The sequence below is a fragment of the Alexandromys fortis genome, unplaced genomic scaffold, assembly GCF_014885135.2.
Source record: "Alexandromys fortis isolate MF-2015 unplaced genomic scaffold, M_Fortis_MF-2015_v1.1 scaffold_192, whole genome shotgun sequence".
NCBI classification, from domain to species: domain Eukaryota; kingdom Metazoa; phylum Chordata; class Mammalia; order Rodentia; family Cricetidae; genus Alexandromys; species Alexandromys fortis.
The window spans coordinates 2,448,627-2,471,825 of record NW_026068071.1 but is presented as its reverse complement, the minus strand read 5'-3'; the positions used below and the strand labels follow the sequence as shown (position 1 = coordinate 2,471,825).

The window sequence follows — 23,199 nt, the reverse complement described above, 5'->3', positions numbered from 1 at the left end:
CTACATATAATTCAAAATTATGAAGATTCTAATATTAACACAAGCAATGCATATATGCATACAGATACACAATGTGTGTCTATATCACACAGACACACAGACACACACACACACACACACACACACACACACTGGCCTAGTTCTTGCATCATAAGTAATTAGGATTTGGGGTGGTACTGGCATTTGAGTCCAGAGCATCTCACATTTTAGGCAAGCTCTCTCCCACTGAACAGTAGCTCCAGTCCTTTCTTTTACTTTTTATTTTAAAAGAGGGTGTCACACATTATGTTTCCCCAGCTGGCCCTGAACTCTTACTATCTTCCTGCCTCAGCCTCTAGAGAAACTAGGATTATAGACCTATGCAACCAGGCCCAGTCCTATTTCTATTTTTATAGTAGAAACACAATAAAGAAATTCTATGAAAAAAAAAAAAGCAAAGAATCTCTAGCTCAGTATCTTCTCATGCCATTATTGTCAATTGGGAAAGATTTTCAATACTATAGAACCTCATCTGGGTATGATAGTGTACACTTATATTGCTGAGGCAAGAAAACTACTGAAAATTCAAGGCCAACCTGGGTTATATAATGAGTATCATACAAGTCAAGGCAATATAGTGAGAGCTTATCTCAATAAAATAAAATAAACCTAGGAGCAAAATCTCCTACCTCTGCTTCCATATGTAAAGGGCTACATAAAGAAATCTTAGTTTTAACTGAAACTGTTGGAGGAATAATTTGAAAATCTCAGTGGGTTGGTTTGTTGAAAGCTATTTTGCGTGAAGAAACTCCACAGTCAGCCTTTCAAGAAAGCATAGCTAAAACAGTTTTGAACTTCAGTTTTAGCTCGTTTCAAGGGAGGAGTGAAAGACAATGAAAGGTCAATTTTTCTATGTTGGCAAATTTTATAGGTGCAACTCGAGTAAAGAAACAAGAGGCCCAAGATGGTAGCGAGCACAGTATAAGAGGAATTATTACATTGTAATTTCTTGGAAACTCTACAGTGCATTATTAAACTCTCTTATATGTCAGTTATGTGGTTCACAGGTCGAGTCTTTAACCAGAGTTTGTAGGACTGGAGGGTTTCTTAAAATTCAATTAAAATGATGTTTTAAAATGGCCATATATAAAGCCTTTTCTGGCCTGGAGGTCACTATGAAAACCAAGCAGGCCTTGAACTCATAGATATCCACCTGCCTCCATGCCTCTGCCTCCTGAATACTGGAATTAAAGGCATGCACAACCATGCCCAGCCCTATTTTATTTCTTTACAGAACTATACATCATTCACACTGAAATTTGATGTAATTAAAAAATGCTCCCCCAAATGTGCATTTCAAAGGAAACTATTATTCTTCATAATCATATCAGTACAAATATATATCAATATGAAATCCCACAAAGCACCAATTTACCTTTTCAGATCACTGTGATAACTAATAAAAACACACAATTCCATGGTTTGGGTCTGTTCATTATGCTATTCTTTTTTTTAAAAAAAAAATTAGCATTAGTATTATACCAGGTTTTCAACAACACAAGAAAGTACATGTGTTCATCATTTTGTGGTGACATAAATCTCCTCACCTCGCAAATGTCCTATGTGCTTATGATATTTTATTCTAACATGAATGGCATGTTTCTGAACAAACATGCTCTGTTGCTATGTTTTCCATGCAAACGCTTAAAAGCACATTTCATGGAATAACTGTAAATAATTGCTCATAAATATATTTTTTGAACAGCTGCACATGTGTTCCCGTGCGTGGGATGTTGTTTATATGCCTATATTTCTGAAATTAGAAAATAAAATACGCAACCTGGTTAATTGTCAGACCCTCCCTGTGGCAATACCAATGACTGTTAATTCTTTGGCTTGATTAGACAAATGAACCGGACTGAAGATTTGTATTTTCAACACAGAAAGGGCTATTGCGATATCTCCTCATAAATTTGAAGCTGTTACATAAATAATAACTGCGCTGTGACAGCGCACAGAAAAAGAGCAGAACCTGATTATCAAATGTAAATAGCAAGCCTGGGAGCTGCTGAATACGCAACCTCATTATGACGATATTGTTCTAACAAACAATCCTTAATCCAATAAAAAGAACATTTTCATGGTAAAGATCAAGAAAGAAAGAAAGCTCAAAGGTCTCTATTCAGTCATCCCAAAGTTCTTTACCTCCCAAGGACAAGAAAGGTTCAAAGGAGATCACCTTGGATTTTATATACTGACAACCATCTGGAATTTTGAAAGACTGACTTAGTCGTAATTTCATGCACATTCCTATCCCTGTTATCCACTTTAATGATACTTTTCTCTGTTACGGCTCTGCAGTGCAGTGGAATGTAATGGGTGTCTATCTTCTCTTGCCTGTGATACCTAAATTCTTGTGGCAAGCATCCTCTATGAGATGAAAAGATGGATCACCTACCACCCCTCACTCCTTGGACATTTGAAGGGAGGCATGCTGTGCAGGTACTGCATTTGTTTCCCCGCTGACATTTAGAAGCAGAGATTCACTTTAGCCTGTCGACTTGCCTCAGTGTGTCAAGAAATCACAAGGTGGAATCCCAGATGTGGTTTCTTAATCCTCATAGTCGCAAAAGCAACCATGTAGCCCAAGTAAATACAAGTGCTCATTAGTATGAGGAGAAGGGAAAGGAACCATTTGTTAAAGGTGATGATATTCTCTGAGCAATAATACTCTCTGCACCATCTGATTCATTTTGTTTACTCAACAAGTTGCTATGTTTTTCCTGAAAGGAAGGACTTCAGTATATATTTACTTAGCGCTTTTAAATTATACTTCCTTTCCTTTTAATTAGTGTCTTGTGATCTAAAATTAGCTGATGAATATAATACCTCACTCAAACTCTCTCAGCTTAGCTTGCAGTAATTAGGCCCACCGTCAACTGAAGTTGAACAGACAACAGGAGATAATTTTGTTTTTATTTCTTCCCTGGTGATTTCTAACCTTATTTAGAGAGTGGTTTTTTTTTTTAAGTTACCATGTAACCATATTAATTACTATCCCCAAGCTGGAGTTTGGATAATTTCCTACTAGAAGGAAGCAAAGTTCAGACAGTCTTGCCTGTAAAGTCACAAAATAAAAGAAACTTATCCTGTCAGGAACGCTCTCATGAAATGTGAGACTGTTAGAACATGATAGTTCACCAGTAAGCCGAATATCATGTATAAAAGGAGGTCACATGTCCTCTAAAATCCCACACTCTCTGCAGACATTCTTCCTTCTAGTCTTTTGTTTGTGCAGTAACTAGACAAAGTTATAATAGTTATAATGTGAGGAAATTACTTTTCCTGGATGAGTGAGGAAGATAAACGTCCATAAATGCTCACCAGATCGACTTTTATCTTCCATCCCCCTTTTTCTCACTCCTTCCCCTCGCCCATCTTCCTCTCTCTCTCCCCGCTCTTTTAAAGAACTGCATACATTGAAAATGATCCAGAGAAACGGCAAGGGTTGAAAAGGATCCAGATATTTCGAATTTGCCCTCACCTTGACAACACTAAATTTACAAGCAGCAGTCAACTTTTACAAGATACCCTCATTGTGTAACATTTATAGGCTGCCAAAAACATGCTACAACTAATCAGACAACAAAGGTGAAGAGCAGACCTTCGCCTGCCATGTAGCTAGCAGTGAATACACTTTTTATTTCCATGACATTTGCTGGCAGAAAGGGTTTGGCTTAAGGCAGATCGGACTAACCTTCAATTTGTCATAGCGCTCACTCAAAGCTGCCACCTGATGATCGCGGTGCCGCCCAACCAGTTTACACAAGGCACAGATTAACTGGTCATCGGTCACACAGTACATATTCACCTTCTCATCCTCGTGCTCCAGGCACATCAGCCCCCGGATGTGTGAGTCCGGGATTGGCTCAATCAGACGATGGCCCGTAAAGGGCTTCTTGTTCGGGTGAGTGGCTTTCAGGCACTCATCGCAGTAGGACACTTCACAAGTGACACAGGTCTTCACAGCATCTTGGGCAGGATCCTGGTCACAGAACTGGCAGAGAACCTTCTCAGCAGAAGACATGGTGTTGCCGTCAAAGGCCCGCTCCCTGCGGGTCTCACTGGGAGAATTGGGCCCGCTCACAGAGGCTTTCTGAAACCTGTCAATGATGTTCTGGAGGGTGACGTTGCGCTTGAGCCCGTCTAGACCTCGCTGGCTGAGCGTGATGACATGCCGGCAGGTGGGGCACTGGAAGGCGCTGATGGACTCCACAGGCTCGTTGGTGGCACAGTGAGAGACCAGGATGCGGTGGGCACAGTTGAAGCAGAGGCTATGTGCGCAGGGCAGCAGAAGAGGGTCCTCAAAGAGCTCCAGACAAATAGGGCAGGTCAGCTCCGACTCCAGTGTTTCCATCTTCAGGCAAAACTCTCTGGGGTCATCAGCAAAATCCAAGGAAGCTGATCAGCTATCTGGAAACAGAATGTAAGATTGGATTAAGCATGAGGGGTCAGCCGGGGGAGGGGGGCTGTCAGCTTTGAATGCATCTCAGGATAATTCCAAACACAGGCCATGGAAGGGAAAAGATGCCTCTTTAACTGGGAGCAAATGATAAAACCAAACAAAACAACCCAGGAGCCTAGCATTTTCTCAAAGTTCTGATTGTTGAAAGTGGAAGCTCTCTCTCTCTCTCTTTGCTTTTTTTTTGCTACTATTTATTGTTTTTTTTTAATGGTTTTCACAATTTTGGCTTTTAAAAGATCTAACTCCAACCTGAAAAGTAATTGAAACTATAACTTCTATAACTGGTATAAGATCAGAATAAATTTATGTCACAACCAAGTTTTACCTTTGGTTAAAATTAAAATAAAGAAATTACTGCTGATGAACGATAACCATTCACAACTTGGAATTTGTGAACTTGCATATTAATCTATATGCATTTTAAGAACTCTCAGTTTGCAATAGCAGGTCAGGATTTTCAACTCTACAGATGTACTCACTATAGATATGAGCCTTAAGTATATATGAACTCAAATGTATGCACTACAGTAGAAATAATGTTTAAGTTCAGGGCATCATTTAAAAACATGTATTTGCACAAAGATGATCATAGTAGATGCAATATTTTTTGGCATATTCTCATTATTCTTCTATTGCTTAATCCAGCAATGGGATGCGGGCGGCAGAGAAGAATAGAGAAACCTATCCAGGCGTCATTTTGAAGGCTGTAATCCAATGACTAATATTATTAGATACATTTGATAAGTTTGAACAATGATAATTACAATTTAGAAAGCAATGTGGAAAGCCTATTCAGAGACTGCTGAAGATTCCTGTGCAGCTCCACTCGGCCTAAACTATCCTATCTAAGGCTTGTCACTGTTGCCAACCACAGGCCTGGCTGGCAGGAGGTCTTGTCTCATACTCACAGTCCTGCTGGCCCAGGCATGACCTCTGCCAGCTTTGTCGCTCCCCTCTAGGCCACTTTCGGGTGGCCCAGCTGAATGCGCCCCGTCCCATAAATACCTCACTGCTTTTGTGAACTCCTACCTCCCTTCCCTTCAAAGAATCCCACACAAGCACCAGTTCATTAGGGTGAAGAGGCCTCATACTCATTAGCAGGCCTGGGAACTAAGCCCCTTTGAACCTTCTCCCTCTCAGGGCCATTAGTAGAGGGCTGCAGAATGCTGCCTGGCATATCAGCTGCAGCCCAATGCAGCAGGCTGTGGGAGAACGGGGCAGTTTAACCAGGTCAGGAGGTTCAAATCACTCACAAGGGTAGAAAGTTCTCAGTTGGGGAAGGCTTCACTTCCGAAGCTGTGTTTAGTGATTCTGACAGTTAGTCCTTTGTGTTCACACCTCTGCTCCTTTGCAAAATTCAAGGTTTCTGGAATCATCTGACCTTGTATCAACGAAGAGCGCACACTGCTTTGGTGAAACACCATCACCTCACTGCCAGTTGGTAGAAAATCAGTAAAGACTATAAAGTATGTCCTGGGCCTGTTAAACATTAGAAGAGCAAACTAGTAGCCGAGAAACAGTGACCAGTCACTCCCATTTACTACCTAATAAAGGAGTGGCTGCAATTTGCAATGCTGGCGCTTACTCATCTTCCAAAGGCTGCTCATCTACAAAACGTCACCATCCCCACTCTGGCCCAGTCCATTGTTCCTGGAGATGCCGCTGAAGAAATCAAAAGGTTTTGCATATTAAGCAAGACTTTGATTAACTGTAGATAAAGAATTATCTCCGTGTCAAATTTCTGCTCCTTTACTACTGGAAGCATAAAAATCAAAAGGAAATTATAGGCCTGAAAAGAGCATAGGAAACTATGTTCCGTTCTGTGATAGTTGCTGTTAATGTTTACGTTATTTACTTATTTAAATATATTCCTGTTTTACCTTCTTTTTTGAGACAGGGAGACCTTGCTAGATATTACAGGTTGGTCATAAACTTGAAATATTCTTGCCTCTGTCTCGTGAGTGTTAGGATCATCAGAACAAACCACTATCAGAGAAGCACACCACCCACTATGCACAGCCAATTATTTTCATTTAATTTTTATTTTCACATATGTAGTATTTGCACATATTTATGTGGCATATGGTATAAATATAGCATATATATTTATACTATATTTATATAGTATTCCATACCATGCAGTATTATAAGCCAATACCTAAAAAGAAAGTGTGAGAATCTTTAATGTAGGCCCATATTTCTATACGGTGTGGCAGCCAGGCTTTGAAGCCATAGGCCCCACCTGAGGTGGTCACATAGCCCTGCAGACAGGCTGTCACTGCCCTAACAAATGGTCGGGGTGTTGTTGCTCCTTTCTTTGTAATTTGGAGGATGCCTGCTAGAAATGCTAATTCAAACCTAGCTAGTTTACACAGCAGACAGGTAGTTGTGGTTGGGACCGAAAGCCATTCTTCACCTGGTTACCTAGGAGATAGAATGCTAATGTATTTCCCCTAAGTTAAGTTTTGGTATAAAGACTGTTTGGAGGATAAATGAGAGGAAATTCTTCAGGATCTGAACTCAGGACTTCATGAGGGACCACTGAGAGTCTCCCTGCTGATAAAGCCATGTGAGTTGTGTCTTTATTCCCACGGCTCCGTGCCAGTTCAGAGAGAGATAGTTTATGTTGGGGTCTGGCCTAGAGAAATAATTTATGGTCTGGGCTAGCACCAGACCCCGACCCTTTAAAAAAAAAAAAGGCAAAAAAAAAAAATCCCTTGAAAGTGGGAATGGATACATTGTCAACCGTTAAAGCGCCTGTCATACAACTTGAAGACTGGAGCTCAGTTTCCCAGAAGCCACATAAACACTAGGTGGGCGTGGAGGCCACCTGGGAATCCATCTCCCAGAGAAAACTGGTTAGCCAGACTAGGCCTATAGAGCTCTGGCTTAATCATATGCTCGCACACATTAGCATGCCTACACACATGTGAATATACACATACGCACTGATGTACAGGGAACAAAAGTATACAAAACAAATTTTTTAACTTATTCAAACTGAAAATAGCATGCCATATGCTCAGAAGTAAAATGAGGATGTCAGATTGGCATTCCCATGTTTCTTGTAACATTAGTCATAGTTGCCATGCTATGGGAACGACCTAAGCGTTTATAAATGGATGACTAGATAAAGAAATGCGGCACATACACACAGCGAAATAAGATTTGGTTACAAAGATGGAATTCTGACATTTGTGGCAACATGCATGCAACCAGAGGACATTTTGGCAAGTGAAACAAGTCGGACAGGGAAAGATAAATATTGCGTCATGACTGTGTTTTTCATGGAAGTGTCAGATTCCATCCCACAGAGGTAGCATGGGAATTCCCCGGGGTGATTCCACTGTACATCCAATGGAGATGCTGACATTTTATTTACCTGGTCAAGAGAAGGCTACTGTATGCTACATATTAAGCTGGTCCCAAAAGAGAGAACCTTGTGCTTTCGTTGCTCCACCTCTATGACCATCTAAGTCATCATCATCTAATACCCGGGCTATCACAAGACCTTTCTAAATGCTTTGATCTCTTCTTCTCACTCTTGTCCTTCTTATAGTCTAATCCCTGATCAGAAGCTAGAGAACCTGTTAAAACATGACAGATTCTGCCTTTCTTCTGTTCTTCCCTTCAGGGGCTTCCCATGTCAGTCAAAGGGAAATTCACCACAATAAAACCAGCACTAGAAAACAGACTCAGACAGTGAGCTCATTTCCTCCCACGCTATTCCTTTTTTGTTCTGCTTGGGGCACATGGCTTCCTTGTCAATCCACAGATATGCCAAATGCATTCCATCTCTCACTCAGCATATACAGTCTTTGGGATCCACATGATTCTGGGCTCCACAGTCACCTTACCTGAACCCACATGAAACTAATTCCGCACCACTACCAGCATAACTACCCACCCATTCTAAAAGTCCGTCTTGCTTTACCTCAATCTGTTGTACTCCATATATCTATTGCTAACATATTCCATTACTTTGTTTATTGATGCCTCCCTTTAATATCCCTAGAACTGGACAGTGTTTTATAGGAGCAGAGATTTTTTTTTCTCTTTGGAGGCTGTGTCACAAATAGCTAGAATAGTGTCCAATGTACAATAAACTCAAACACTCATTGATTTCTTCAACTGTACTGGGCTGAAGCTGAATGAGTAAAATACAACTTTTTCCTTTAAGGGTCTGTCAACCAGTAAAATAGAAGTCAGCAAGTTTTCTATATAAATGGCAGGGCAATAATTTTTTTGGGGGGGGCATAGGGTATGTGTTGCAGAAATAATCATAAAGACACATAAAAGAATGTGCATAGCTAGGCTCTGACATGGCTGCATTTTGACAAACAGATAATGAGCCAGAGCTGACCTACAGGGCTTAGCTTTAGAGGAGAGAGGAGGACACAAATGGCCAGAAAACAAAGGAAAATCAGCAGCAGAGAGGCCTGACCAGAATGCCAGATGTGTGACAAGAACAGCAAAGATGGAGGAGCCAGACATGGACAAGCGAGTACATGTTCCCTTGTTAACAGGAAATTCTTTGCAATGGGATTTCACCCTGACATCAGTGGAAATGATGTGAGTTCAGTGCTCGGGGCAATTCATGTAGGAATGATTTAATAGCAGCTGCTCAGATCTGAATCTTTTCCTTTTACTGCCAGAGTACTCAGCATGGTGCTTTGGGCAAATGTCTACACTGTAAATAGTTAACTGAATTAAGTGCCAAGAAAAGAGCTAGATGTGATAAGTGAAGTTCAGCCAAATTTCTAAGTCCCTGGTTCACATAATTGCAAAAGGGAAGGGGCGCTTAGTTGTTGATATCTACAGTAAACTCTATTCTTCACTTTTATCCATAAGTTGCCACATATCTTCTTCATTACTCAATAACATCTACATATGCCATTCCCCTCTTCAAGAAATTAGCCGGTCCTATTTTCTACCATTTAAAAAATATCTAGAGAAATCAAAGTACTATTTATGTTTTATTAAAATGTTAAAATCTTTACATGCATTTGGTCCTGGGGTAGGCTCAGGCAATATTTAGCCCTTGCCTAGGGGCCTCAACAATTCATTGAGGAAGGAAAAAAATACTGGACAGTTAAGAGCACTTGCAGAGGACCTGGGTTCAATTCCCATAGCCTACATGGAAGCTCAAAAGTACATGTAACTCCAGTTTCAGGGACTCTAACGCCCTCCTCCGACATCCACAAGCACTAGTCATGAATGTAGTCCACAGATATGTGTGTGTGTGTGTGTGTGTGTGTAACACTCACATATATAAAATAAATCTAAAAATGAAAAGAATATGTTGTGTAACATAGCTAAATAGGAAATCCAAAACCAGAATAATCCACTCTGTTGAAAAGGAAAAAGGGACAGGAAGGTTTCCTCAGGGTAAAGGATGAGGCAGCTTTCAAAAGTTGAGTAAGGTTCATTCACAAGATAGTGGGGGTCAGGTAGGATTTGTGCAACAAAAATGTTATCTTTCTTTTGTTTTCTGCCTACCCTTGACAGTTCACTTTCCGTATTTTTTTAGCTAGCGTCTTAGAATTTATTACAATAGAAGGAAACCACACATGCACAGTGTTGTCAGGAAATTCTATAGCTCAACATTTTTATGAATGGACTGATTAGTCTTTATTCTGGAGGAGGAGGGGATAATCATGGGAAAACCCTTTGCACCAAACTAGGAATAGCAGTAATTCAGCATCTTTGCTTGCCTGAATGTAGTTGGTCTACTAGAATAGGGCAGAATAGTAAGCAAAGGAGGAGCTGACCAGATTATCAAAAAAGTGTAGGACATTCACCATGCTGGATGTAAGCTGCCCGAGTGTCCCGGAGCATGAGTCCACAGATGTGCCCCACAATTCTAGCACTCATTCTAATCATGTCCAGAAGTAGGATAATCTTAGAATTAGGATAGTGACACATTTCAGTGAGACCTTGCATCCTTAGATGTCAGGCCTCTTCTCAGGAAACTCATTTACCAAAGAAAGCACTTCTCCACAATGAAAAGTAAGTAAATGAAGGCTTTGGTGGATAAAGATGTGGGTGTTTATTGCCTCTTTCTTCTTCAGGTCTGGTCTTCTCCTTCTGAATATCATTACAATTGCAATTCTCCTTCTCTAGTTGCTCTCTCTCTGCTGACTTCCTGTCCATAAAAGCCTCGAAGTGTTCTAAGTGTGGGTCCTTCCTTCCAGGAGGTAAGCCAGTGTACTCACTCGTTTCATGGTTACTTTCCAATGAAAGTTATTTCTAGGCTTGAACCTCAAAGCACCATTTTTTCTGGCATTTCCATTAAGAGTTGACCAACCTCAGCTTCATGGTCTATGACTGCTTCAGACTCAGAATGCAACCCCCTTGGAAGTTACTGACTTCCTTCCCCAACCTGTCTTTTCTGGAGGTGTCTCCCGAAGTGTTTCAATTGTCATATTCAAAAGTGAGAAATCTGCCACATGTTCTCTTTCTTTCTAGAGAAAGCAGAGTCATGGCCCCAAAGATGACTACAAGGTACCTCTTGGGACCTGTGTGTAATGTAAGGAACAGGAGAAAAGATAAATTAAACTGGAATATATAATTAAGGCTTGTGAACAGTTGATTCTGCAATAAAGGAATTAACTAGAACCATTCAAGAGACTCAAAAGAATCACAATATTTCTCAAAAGTGGAAGATGGTGGCTGGGTGGTGGTAGTGCATGCCTATAATTCCAGCATTCAGGAGGTAGAGGCAGGAGGATCTCTGTGAGTTTAAGGTCAGCGTGGGCTACAAAGCAAGTGCCAAGACAGGCTCCAAAGCTACAAAGAGAAATCTTGTCTCGAAACATTAAAAAAAAAAATCAGAGCTATGTGATGTGAGGAAGGCTAGAACTAACCATGGCTCCTTTGAACACAATGGACAAGGCCACAAACCAAGGAACACTTTTTGCCTCTGGAAGTTGGTGACATAAGAATGAAAAGTGGATGATATCCCACAGCACCCAGAAAGAAGTAGAACTCTGTGGATACTTTGATAAGTAAGCAATTTATGCTTGATAATAGACTTCTAAAACTATAAAATAATGGATTTGTGATGTTAAAAGCCCTTGGGTTTGTTACAATGTAACATAGCATCAGCACATAGCATCAGCAGAAACAAATACGTTCTTCCTCTCTAAAATTCAAATCATTGGGTAAGAAAGATGTGCCAATTTGTCATAGCTCCCTGCTGATCCAGACACATTCTACTACATTTTTAGACCACTGCCTTCTCTCTCCTCCATAAAGAAAACTAACACTCTTAATTTGATTTCCTTACTTAAATTCTATCTTATTTTTATTTGCTTGTATGCATTTGTCTATGTGTGGGTATATACACCTGAGTGCAAAAAGCCCTCAGAGGCCAGAAGAGGACATTGAAGTCTATGGAGCTGAAGTTATAGGCCTCTATAAGCTGCCTGAATGGGTGATGGGAACCAAACTTTGGTCCTCTAGAAGAGCCAGAAGTGATCGTAACTACTGTCCCGCCTCTCTAACTCCAAATACGACTTACTCCTGCTATTTCTTCCTTGAGTTTACTGCTTATAACCTGTTCCAAGAACTGCAGCTTTTTCATATCTTCTCTCTCCAGAGGATAAAACAGAGAAATTCCCGTGGTGCCCAACTATGACTCCTGCCTGGCATCTCATCGCCATTTTAAAAATTTTTACCAAGTTTCTCCAAACTATACTTTCAAGTTACACCTTTACTGCCCCTCACTTCTTAAGTCACACGCCCAAGAAATGAGACCATTTACCACCGTTTGCACTTGGCTTTTCTTTTTCTTCCTACATTAATAATTTTCCTTAAAGATCTTTTTTTTTTTTTTGGTTTTATGTTAGTTTTTTTTTATCTCTGTTTTGGGGGAGGGGATGTTGGATGAGAATGGACCCTTCCAGAGGCCCAAAGAGTCCTGGTCACTATTGTATTTGGCAACTTCATATTAAACAAGGAAGAACTGTTTAAAAACACAGCTGTAAACAATGTGACATGTACTAGATGTTTAAACTTAACAGTTACAAAGTAACCCTTTAAGCTGAGAAACATAAACTGGCATAATAACCCTATTCAACAAATCTCTAAACTATTTATTGAAAAATATTGTTTCCTCCTACACAAATGAGTAACAAAACCTGAAGTTTAATATGTGAATCATTCTATTATCTCAATATATTCTGAATCACTCAGGCATAATCCAGGTATGCATGAGTTTAGGCACACACACACACACACACACACACACACACACACACACACAAGCTTCCTATGAAGAAAGCATTCATAGTCTCAAATGCAGGCTTCTTCAGGATGTGTGACTTGAACGAAGTGGCCACCACACCCTTACAGGGAATAAAACCTGAATGCAAGAGTTCACACCTCATAGAGTCAAGGAAAATGAATTAACAAAGGAATAAAAAGCTAGTGGAAGTGGGGAGGGCTGCAAGGATAACAGAATCTTGGTACAGGGTGATGGTTCAAATGATCTAGTGACCTGAGCAGAAAAAATCACTTCCTTGCTTCCTGTAGCTTCCAGGTTTCTTCATACTAAGGCATTTTTATATTGAAGAAAGCATTCATTCCAGGAGAACTTTCTTGGGGTGGAGTATTGTCTTTGTTTATGGCATAGCCTACAGAAGAAAACAAGAGGAAGGAGAAAATTTCCAATACAAGAGGCATGGCACAGGGACCTCAGCTGCAGGGCTTGTCTTTAGAAAAGAGGTTTGGGAAAACCCAGGATACGTACTCTTAAGGAACAACCCATGGGCTTCTGTCTATTGGACTCATCTTTTTTTTTCTAACTCTCCTAGGAAGTCAATGTAGACAAAACATATAAGCTGCAAGTCTATGTTGTTAAATCCCTTGCTGTCATCTTGTTCTGTGTTAGAATTTCACAATGGCAGTCTGGGAAGCCTCCCAGGAACGCTATTTTCATACAGTTAGCATATGCTTGACCTTGAAGAAACATCTAGTATCCCATTAAGACAGCATTCATTGCAAGCTTTAATTCATGATCAAACTCAGCAGGCAAGCATTCTTGTTCAGACATCCAGACCATACAACTTTCACTTTCATACTCAAAAGTTGAACTGCAAGTGCTGGGAAGATGGCTTAGTGTGTAAAGGAAGGCAGTCACCCACTGCCAAACTTGAAGACTCGGCTCTGATCCTCAGAATCTGCATGCTGAAATAGAGAACTGACTCTCACAAGTTGTTCTCTGACCTCCATGGACATGCCAGAGCATGCAGGTGTGCACTTGTATACACACACACACACCACAAGCAAGCTTGTGCAAATGCACAAATAAATAGATGTCATCTTAAATTCTAATTTTAAAAAAGAATCAGATTAAGAATTAGGTATCGCAGAGAAGCTGTATCCTTTACCCACCTGCCCATATTCTGTGTTCTGTTTGCACACTGCATAAAACATAATTATTGTTCTCATTTGGAAACTAGAAAGGATATCACACATGCAATGCATGAATAATTTCACTGTCAGTCTCTCACTGAACAGCTCTGAATATCATCAAAATCAGGCAAACTGGTAGGGTCAAGGAACAAACTGTAAAAACCACCTTTGGGTTACTTGTGATTGATTGTCAATAGCAAATGTTTCCCACCCACTTCCTAGATGATTCGTTCACAAGGTACTTCATGTGGTTTTAGTCCAAATATCCTTTAGACTATGGAAACTAACATGTACATTTACCAAAATACAACCCAAATAACAAAAGCTTTAACACATGGTTCTCATCCTTCCTAATGCTGCGAAACTTTAATACAGCTCCTCAATACTGCACTGACCCCCAACAATAAATTATTTTTGTTATTATTTCAAAACTGCAATTTTCCTACTATTATGAATGTAAATATTTTTGGATATAGAGTACTGTTAAAAGAGTCTAGACACACAGATTGAGAATTATAGCTTTAACACAACAACAAGCTACATCAAGACACATATAATTGGTTTCACAAAGATTAGCTCCTAAAAGAACTGTGAGCAACAAATATCACTGAAAATAGCACGAATAAATTGTATTATTTATCTCAAAAACATGTTCCATATCTCTTATCTCCATCACCTGGGAGAACCTAAAAGTAAGTTGATTTACTGAGGTTAAGCTTTGGGTATGGCATCATTCTCATTATAGAACTATAGGTACTATATCTTTTGAAGAACATGGAATGGTGTTTTTATCGATCAGCAGAATACAAACTCTGAAACGCTCAAAACGAATTATGGGAAACACAGAATCAACCCAAGTATGTGAAATTGCAACAGGCTGAGCTGAGAAAGAAGCTGCTTTCATCCATAGGAGCACAATTTCTTAACTCAGGAAAGAATATAATAACTTCATTAAAAACTGGCTCCTATATGCAAGATGACCTCACTACAAATACAAATTTTAAACGACATAATACAAGAACACAACATCTACATATTCAACTATGTAGCTTAGTATTTAACGTTCAGTTAATAATCAACACACTACTCAAGGCTATTTTAGTGATTATCCCCCTCTAGGGGGAGGCAAGAATGACAATAAAATGGGGCTTTGTGGAAAGAGAGGAGATTCCCTTGGATTTAAAGTCATTTTGGAAGTCTGGGAATGAGACCTACAGTATTTAGCAATTTCACACTCTTGTTATGACCGAGAACAGCACACAGACAAAATAGATTTTCTAATATAAATACTGCACTGAGTAGGAACGTGGGGGAGAAGTTTGATCCAGTCACATTCTACAAGTAATGCACATTACTCTACAATTACAGTATCACTACATGTAACCTTCACGTGTCAGCACATCCAAATTCATTTAATTGGTAACAGACAAGTATGAATTGCTGCCAAACAAATTGGGGGAATCCAGGGGGACTGAACTGACTAAAGCCAAAACGACAAGCAGATAAGCACCAAGATGCTAGCCTTGAGTTTTTAAACCATCAATTAGGACATTCGAACAGCTTAAAATTTGTTGTTTGTTTTAGTTAGGATAAATCAAGTTGCAAATGAAATTTTGCCTGACATGAGAACTAGGGAAGACAATGTCATCAAACACTCACCTGGTGGAATTCATACAAATCAAATCAAACTATTAAGCAGCCCTTTTTTTCGTCCTTCCACATCTGCCTGTAACACATGCACTTTTAGTAATTGGATCTCGAGGACATTCTTTAAAATAATCACACACTTGCCTGACCATGCAACCTGATTAATAATGAATGAACATTCCTGAAAAGAATCATTTGGAATCACGGCAGATGTCTGTGGGGATATGAAGGTTTTAATGATCAAAATTAAGGGGAAATGGGAGCTGGGTCACACAGTCTGGTTATTGTAATTGAAACCCAGTCTTCCAAATTTACTTAACAGAATGCTTAAATACTCCTGGAAGTTCATCCACACACACTGGCAAGCAAAAGACACTCATGGCAATGAAAAAGAGCAATCCCTGTGTCACTGTCTCAACAGTTAAGAAAAGCCCTAGAAAGCCTCAATCATGCAATGCATTCCTAGAAGCCTGGGAAACAGGCTGAAAGCAGAAACTCCTACACTGGTACTTAAGAGTCCTTAGAGCACCACTCAAGGTTCTGACAAACAGATCCCCTTGAATACCCACCAACGGACTGCACACTAGTTCTTTTTGAAGAAACATCGCTGTAGGTAGAGGATGGGGCTCCACAAAATGATAGACAGGCCACTGAGACCAGGTAGTGGATGGCAGGCAGAGCCGGAGCAGTCCTGTGTGTGTCTGTGAGAGAGTCGACAGTAAAACACAACAGGAAAGCCGGGCCAACAATTCCAGGAAGGCCAGCTCCACCTCATCCACTCCGCCAGGGTTGCCTGAGTTGAAGAATCAACTGCCTTTTCCACGGTTCCCACTGTGACTTCCCTGTCCCCTATCCCAGTCAATGTTCAGCTGAAATAAAATGGAAAGGCAGTTCAGGTCAGGCTAACACCCACTGCCTGGCCCAGAAGCAAGATGACTTGGCACTGAGATCAGCCCTCTCCCTGCTTTTCAGGGACCCACGGTGGCTCAGATAATTGGAAGGATGGTATCTGAAGCCAGAGGCAGAACATCAGCTCTCCATGCTTCGATCCGGAACTATCCTTCCCAGCTTGGGGGTTCAGAAACTCACACTTCCCACACCTTGGGTCCTTTTAACACCCAACTGAGCACATTCCTTCACTATGCTCTGAGTGGTGGTTTCTTTGTTTTAAAAATAATATGTTCATTATTTTGTTTCTTTTGTCTCCCAATTCAAGTTTAATTTCTGAAAGAAGTTAGGGCTTTTTCCTTTTTTTGGTTTTTTTTTTTTTTTTTTTTTTGAGACAGGCTTTAGAGCCTGTCCTGGAACTAGCTCTTGTAGACCAGGTTGGCCTCGAATTCACAGAGATCTGCCTGCCTCTGCTTCCCGAGTGCTGGGTTAAAGGTGTGAGCCACCATCTCCTGGCTGGAGTTAGTTTTCAATTTACAGTAGGAGGAACGACCCCTTATACAGATACAGTAAGTCATTCATATTTTCTTATTAAAATACCTTTACATTATGTGGATTACCTTAATATACAACTAAGAGCATACAAGTGCATAAACTACACATAGATATTCAATTATGCATGCACACATATGTATAAATTATACATATCTATCATACATACACACACACAAGCATTCCCAAAGAATCCTATATGTAAACAGTCTTCTCTGGGTTTCCATGGAGAGTGGTTTCAGAGCACCCCCACTAAAGATATAGATGCTTAAGTTTCTTATACAAAATGGTATGTCATTTGCATATATAAATATCCTCTCACATATTTAAAATCACCTCAGATTACATGCAATACCTAACACAATGCTGTGGTGAATTACCTCAGAGGAAGTGACAAGAGGAGTCTGTACATGTTAAGTACAGACAAAACATTTTTCATATGTTTTACATCTGAACTGTGTTGAATCTAGGCATTTAGAACTCACAGAAGGTTGATTTCATATGCATTTAATATACTCTATATAAATCTAATACCATATGTATATACAGGCTACAAAAGTATAATTTGCCCCCAAACTTGATTTTGCTCTCCATAATTGGTCTCCCAAATGGCAACAAAGGGGGCACTGAGAATGGAAAGAAATCATTTAAAATGTGATTATCTCAAGAAAGGGAAGTAGATTTTTTGAGAGCAAAAAGAAAATTTGTCCTGCACTGCAGTTATTTGAAGGATGTGGCTTATCACTATACAAGACAAGAAACTGCAACTAAAGTACTTCACCAGGAAAATGTGAAAACAATTCCGCATGATTCAGTTTATCCTGTAGACAGTTGGGCTCCACCAAAGGTATATAGGGAGCATGCAAGATAAAGGGGAAGCAGGGGGCTTACTCTGACTATACAGTGTGCAAGTTTTTATAACACTACAATACTTCATGGTGAACCAGAACATACTTCATAGGACATAAAAATGCATAGTTAGATATTCTGGGTTTACATTTTTTTGAAATAATAATTTCATCTATCTATTAACCATATAGGCATTACTCAGTTTTAAAATAGAGATGATTTCCTTAAGACATTCATGAGATCCACCAAAGACACACATGTTTACTATCAAATAGAAATTTAAATAACTTTTTATCAAAGATTTTTTAAATAGCTTTTGTGAACTTAACATTAACGTTGTTAACATTTGTGAGACAGGTTTAATTTGTCTACATTCTGGCACTGTGCTGGGAAAATCAGCCTGAATAGCTCAAGTTGAAACATCAGGAAACAAAACGTTTACTCCACCCATAAAAAGACAATGATAAACAACAACAAAGCATTTTATAATCTTTTTCAGGTTCGCAGCTTGTTGGCCTTTAGTTGAGATTTCTAACAATCAGAGGGCCTCAAATATTTCATGTTTTCTATATTATAGTTAATTTTTAGGAACAAAGCATCCTGGTTGTTTTCTTCTTTTCCTTTAAATACAAACCTAGTCTTACTTTGAAATCTAGGCCGGTTTGGAATTTATGATCTTAATCCTTCAGTCTCCAAACACTAGGATCATAGGTGACTGTCACCAATCTGGCTAAAGCAATTTGTTTTTAAAGCAAATTGAATATATTTTATATTACACTGAAAATGACTGGTGTTTCCTACTCTACACTTTTCTGGCTATCATATAAGAATTTGGGTCTGACAACAGTGATAGGCTACAAAAAGAAAGAAGACAAGGAGGATATGTCTCAACTGCTCTCCTAGCAGGAGATCTAAGATTGACTCTTCAGGTGAGTGGACCCACATCATGGCGGTGGCAGAAACCGAAGCTACTAATTTCTTTTAAACCACCCACAGATGAAAAGCTCATAATGCTGCCTTTCTTAAGTGCTTTTCCATGCATATTTATATTTTGATATGCATTTATGATGTATTCATAAATCTCTAAGTCTATAAAATCCTGTACATATATATATATATATAATGAAGTCATTATTTGTATATGTGTATACAAATACATATATAAATTCACACACACAGGCATAATCAAAAACACCTTTTGAAAATTACTTGAATTTGTTAATAGCTTTTATTCTAAGTCTCTTCATTTGTTCATCCCCATTACATTACAGTTTCTGTGCAAAGACAGAAACCTTTAGATAATGTTTATTTATCTAAAAATACCACCCAGCTCAATCTATCAAAGGTTGCTTTGAAATTAGTATGATGGTATGAGAGATGTATTTTCTTGAAGACACTTGAACCAGATTTTTTCTAGAAAAAGACAATTGATTCCTTGAAGTTGTCTTCTGACCACCACCTGCGTGCCTACCCCCACCATATGCATGTGCACAAGCACACACACGTGCACACATGCACGCACACACACAGAGTAATTATAAAAAAGAAAACCGCTTCACCCCCTCAACTTCAAAGTTAGCCACACACAAAATCCTCCTACTCCCAATCTCCTGAAGTTACTTTGTGATCTTAAAAAATAAAAAAAAAAAAAAAACCCTAACCTTCATCCCCAACTCCTGGTTAACTATTATAAACATTTCCTGTGATCACTGAAGCCCTACAGTCAAAGGATAGAGTTCCCCTTCCCCGCACCCCTCCACTTTTAACGCAACCAAAAGAGGAGTGATTCTTTTGTTCTCAATCGTTATTGTAAAGCACCACATGAAAGACTGGGAACGATGGGAACATGGCAATGAAAAGGACAACAGCTCTGACGGATAAAAACAGGATATTAAGAACAGTATCAGGACTGTCTGTACAGAACAAAGGCAAAAGGGAAGCTTCTCAGAGAAACTCGAGCAAAAACACTTTTTGCTACATTGAAATGGCAATGAATAAGCTGTAATTTTTCCAGGGAACACGGATGTTTGCAACTGGGGAAAAATGGGTTACCATTAAAAGACCCACATAGACATGCAATATAAAGTATTATAAAATTAAAACTCTCTCCAAGTCTCATCAAATCTCCCTATTTCCATATTCTATTTCCCAAAATTTTTAGATCTATGTTTTACCCTATATAAAATGAGATGCTGCCTTTACTAAATAACTGACAGTTACAGAAATTGAATTTTATTTACTACAGGAAAAAAAGAAAGACTGTCTCTTCACAGACTGCTCTTAACTTTGGGTATGTGTTTCTCTCTCTCTCTCTCTCTCTCTCTCTCTCTCTCTCTCTCTCTCTGTATGAGTATGTATACATGAGCATATGATTATATGCACACATGTGTGGGAGTGCATGTGGAGGACAGAGATTAATGTTAGTTATTTTCTCTACCTTATTTAATTCTTTTTTTTTTTTTTTTTTTTTGGTAAATGTCTCTTGCCAGGCATGGAGATCACTGCTTTAGCTAGACAAGATGGCCATTTAGCTCCAAGGATCCACTTGTCTTTGCTTCCCCAGCACTGGGATTTTATAGATGATTTTTTATGTGGTTTCTGGGGATCCAAACTCAGGTCACCACGCTTACACAACAAGGATTTTGACAGCTGAGCTGTCTCCTCAGCCCCTTAACTTAAACTTTAAACATACCCTTTTAGAACTCCCAGGGAAACCATGTAATGAGCACTGTGTAGAGAAACAATCAAAGCAACTAATACAGTATATTGGTTTTGTCAAATCAAAGTGCTGCAAACTCTCCGAAAGCTGTCAGTGTGATGAGTCATTTAATAAGGCATAATGCAAGTTCATCTAGCTTTTCAAACTTAACATATTACTCATTATTAATAGCACTGCAGTCTAAGCTTAGTGAGCTCTGAAAAGTAAGTACTATATTTTGCATGGCATTAGAAATTTCCGTCTTTTTGCTCTGTTTAGATTCTGCTGTTGCTCTCCTTGTTTCTCTTGTCCTCTCTGTCCTTTCTATTTCAGATGACTGAGAAACTGTTCTATCTCTGGTGTACTGTCAAGAAAACTTAGGGCTAAACCTTGAACTTAGAAGGCCCAACTGCCCTTTGTCTGCCTTTGAGCCAATCCCATCAATGCGATACCATACAAAAGAACGTATAGCTTAAAAGCAGATAATACTGAGTTCAGGCCTGGACTCTGACATTTCCTTGCAAAGGCAGATAAGGACCTGATACCCTACGTCTCTCAAACTCACAGACACTCTCCATATCTTATACACAGTTTCCTTCTTTGTAAATGAGGATGAGAGAAATTTCACACTCCCTTGAGGATCAAGTGAGGCCAGGTTTCCAAAGTGCCAGGCAAAATTGTCATTTTCTTGTCCTTTGTCCCCTCTTGTCCTGAATTACCTCTTCACTAAATAGTTTCATTATCTGGATTTATTTCCTATTTTAGGAAGCAGGAAGGATGCCCATCCATTTAGTTATTCCACAGTGTTCGTGGAATATCTTATGTGAAGGGACACTATAAGACTAGTACTTTGACTTAACATTTCTTCTTTAAAACAATTGATTTATTCATTTGATTATTGTGTGTGATTATGCCAAACGGAGAAGGGGTAGTCTAAGGAAGATGGGAGCAGCTGTTGTATCCCCTGGAACTGAAGTTACAAGCAAGTGTCAGCTGTCAGATGTGGGGTCAGAGATGGAAATTTGGGTCCTCTGGAAAAGAAGCAAGTGTTCTTAATATCTTGCTAGCCTCTAAACTAGCATTTCTGTTTTAACAAGAATGACTATTTAATGATTGTTTTGTTATGGGGACAATCTTGTATACTTCCTAGACTTCAGTAGAATTCTTTGGTCATAACCATGGTGTCTCCCACAAAGATCCTGAGGCTGCATTCTCTGCTTCCCACTGAGTCACTTTGCCCTCTGTGAATCATCTGCTAGAGCAGGGAGTTCTCAACCTACCTGATGCCTTGGCCCTTTAATGCAGTTCCTCACATTGTGTGACCCTCAACCATAAAATTATTTTCATTGCTACTTCATAACTGTAAATTTGCTTCGGTTATGAATCATAATATAAATCTGTGTATTCTGATGCTCTTAGATCACCCCTGTGAAAGGGTCATTCAAATCCCAGAGGGGTCGTGGCATTACATTGCAGGAAACAAGAGACCCTGACATGGATATTGTACATGAACATTGTAAGAGCAGAGAAATGTGAGATTTTTTTCTCTTTATAAACTAATCCATCAACTTGCAGGTTACATGGATGCTGACAGAAAGCATAAGAGTCTTGAATCTGAGATGAAAAATAGTTTTCAAAGCACAGCAAATGGTTTCGTTTTTCTTTGTCCTCCTACAAGGGTCATCCATTGTACCTGGTGCACACAGCCAGTTAAACCACAGCTCAGCAACCCAAAGCTTAAGAAATCTGCATCTTGTACTGTGGACTGTAAGAATGCCTCCCCAGCCTTAGAGGAAGACAACCATCTCGATTCTGAGAGACTTTCTGCTACTATACAGTCATCCCTAGAAACAGTCCAGAGCAAAGACAATTAATCATCCCACTCCCAAGAGCTGCAAAACTCTGAGCGATCTGTGGAAACCTACTGGTCAACACACAGTTTCTCTCCCCACTTGTGGGTCCGACTAACAGTGGCAAATAGAATTCAGGTCACCTGTGGGCTTTCTAGCAATTATAGTAGAAGCGGAGTACTGTTATGCCACCTGGCATTGAATGATCGTTAAGTCAAGGAAGTCCAGAGGTAAAATAAGTTTGCAAGGAAGCAATGATGTTTTTACCACCAGCCTCAAACTCATTATCACACCACACTTGAGAATAAGCTGCAACTACAGGAAAACTGGCATAGATCAAGGAAGTCCTACTTACAGATTTTGCCCAGATAATCAAAAGCTGCTAGAAAGAAAGAAAGAAAGAAAGAAAGAAAGAAAGAAAGAAAGAAAGAAAGAAAGAAAGAGGGAGGGAGGGAGGGAGGAAGGAAGGAAGGAAGGAAGGAAAGAAAGAAAGAAAGAAAGAAAGAAAGAAAGAAAGAAAGAAAGAAAGAAAGAAAGAATATCATGGTTTCAGATAAGCCTGGACCTCAACTGAAACATCAGCTCTCTGTTCCATATCAAAGTGGTTGAAATAAGATGGGAAAGAGGGCAGGGGAGATGGTTAAGTGGGTGGGAGCGCTTGCTACAAAGAGAACATGGGTTCAAAGTTCTGGCATTCACTCAATAACTACACCTGGCCATAAATGCTTGTCATCGCGTGATTTCAGGTGGAGACAAAGAGATCCCTGGAGTTCAGTGGCCTGCCAGCCAGGCTA

General features: G+C 39.6%; 1 protein-coding gene across 8 annotated transcripts in view; it reads right to left on the bottom strand.

Annotated features, from left to right (window-relative positions):
* The window catches only part of Mid1 (midline 1), a 341,636-nt gene that overhangs the window by 101,567 nt on the left and 216,870 nt on the right, over positions 1-23,199 (bottom strand). For 6 of the 8 annotated variants that reach the window (XR_007588531.1, XR_007588532.1, XM_050121015.1 and 3 more), the window contains exon 2: positions 3,737-4,452. Coding sequence is in view for 6 of the 8 variants with exons in the window: in XM_050121015.1 (XP_049976972.1) it covers positions 3,737-4,396 (660 nt within the window). In the remaining 2 variants the exon portion in view is untranslated. Of the gene's footprint in view, positions 1-3,736; positions 4,453-16,137; positions 16,323-23,199 lie in introns of those variants that run through there. The other 2 variants (XM_050121016.1, XM_050121020.1) reach the window with 2 other exon arrangements.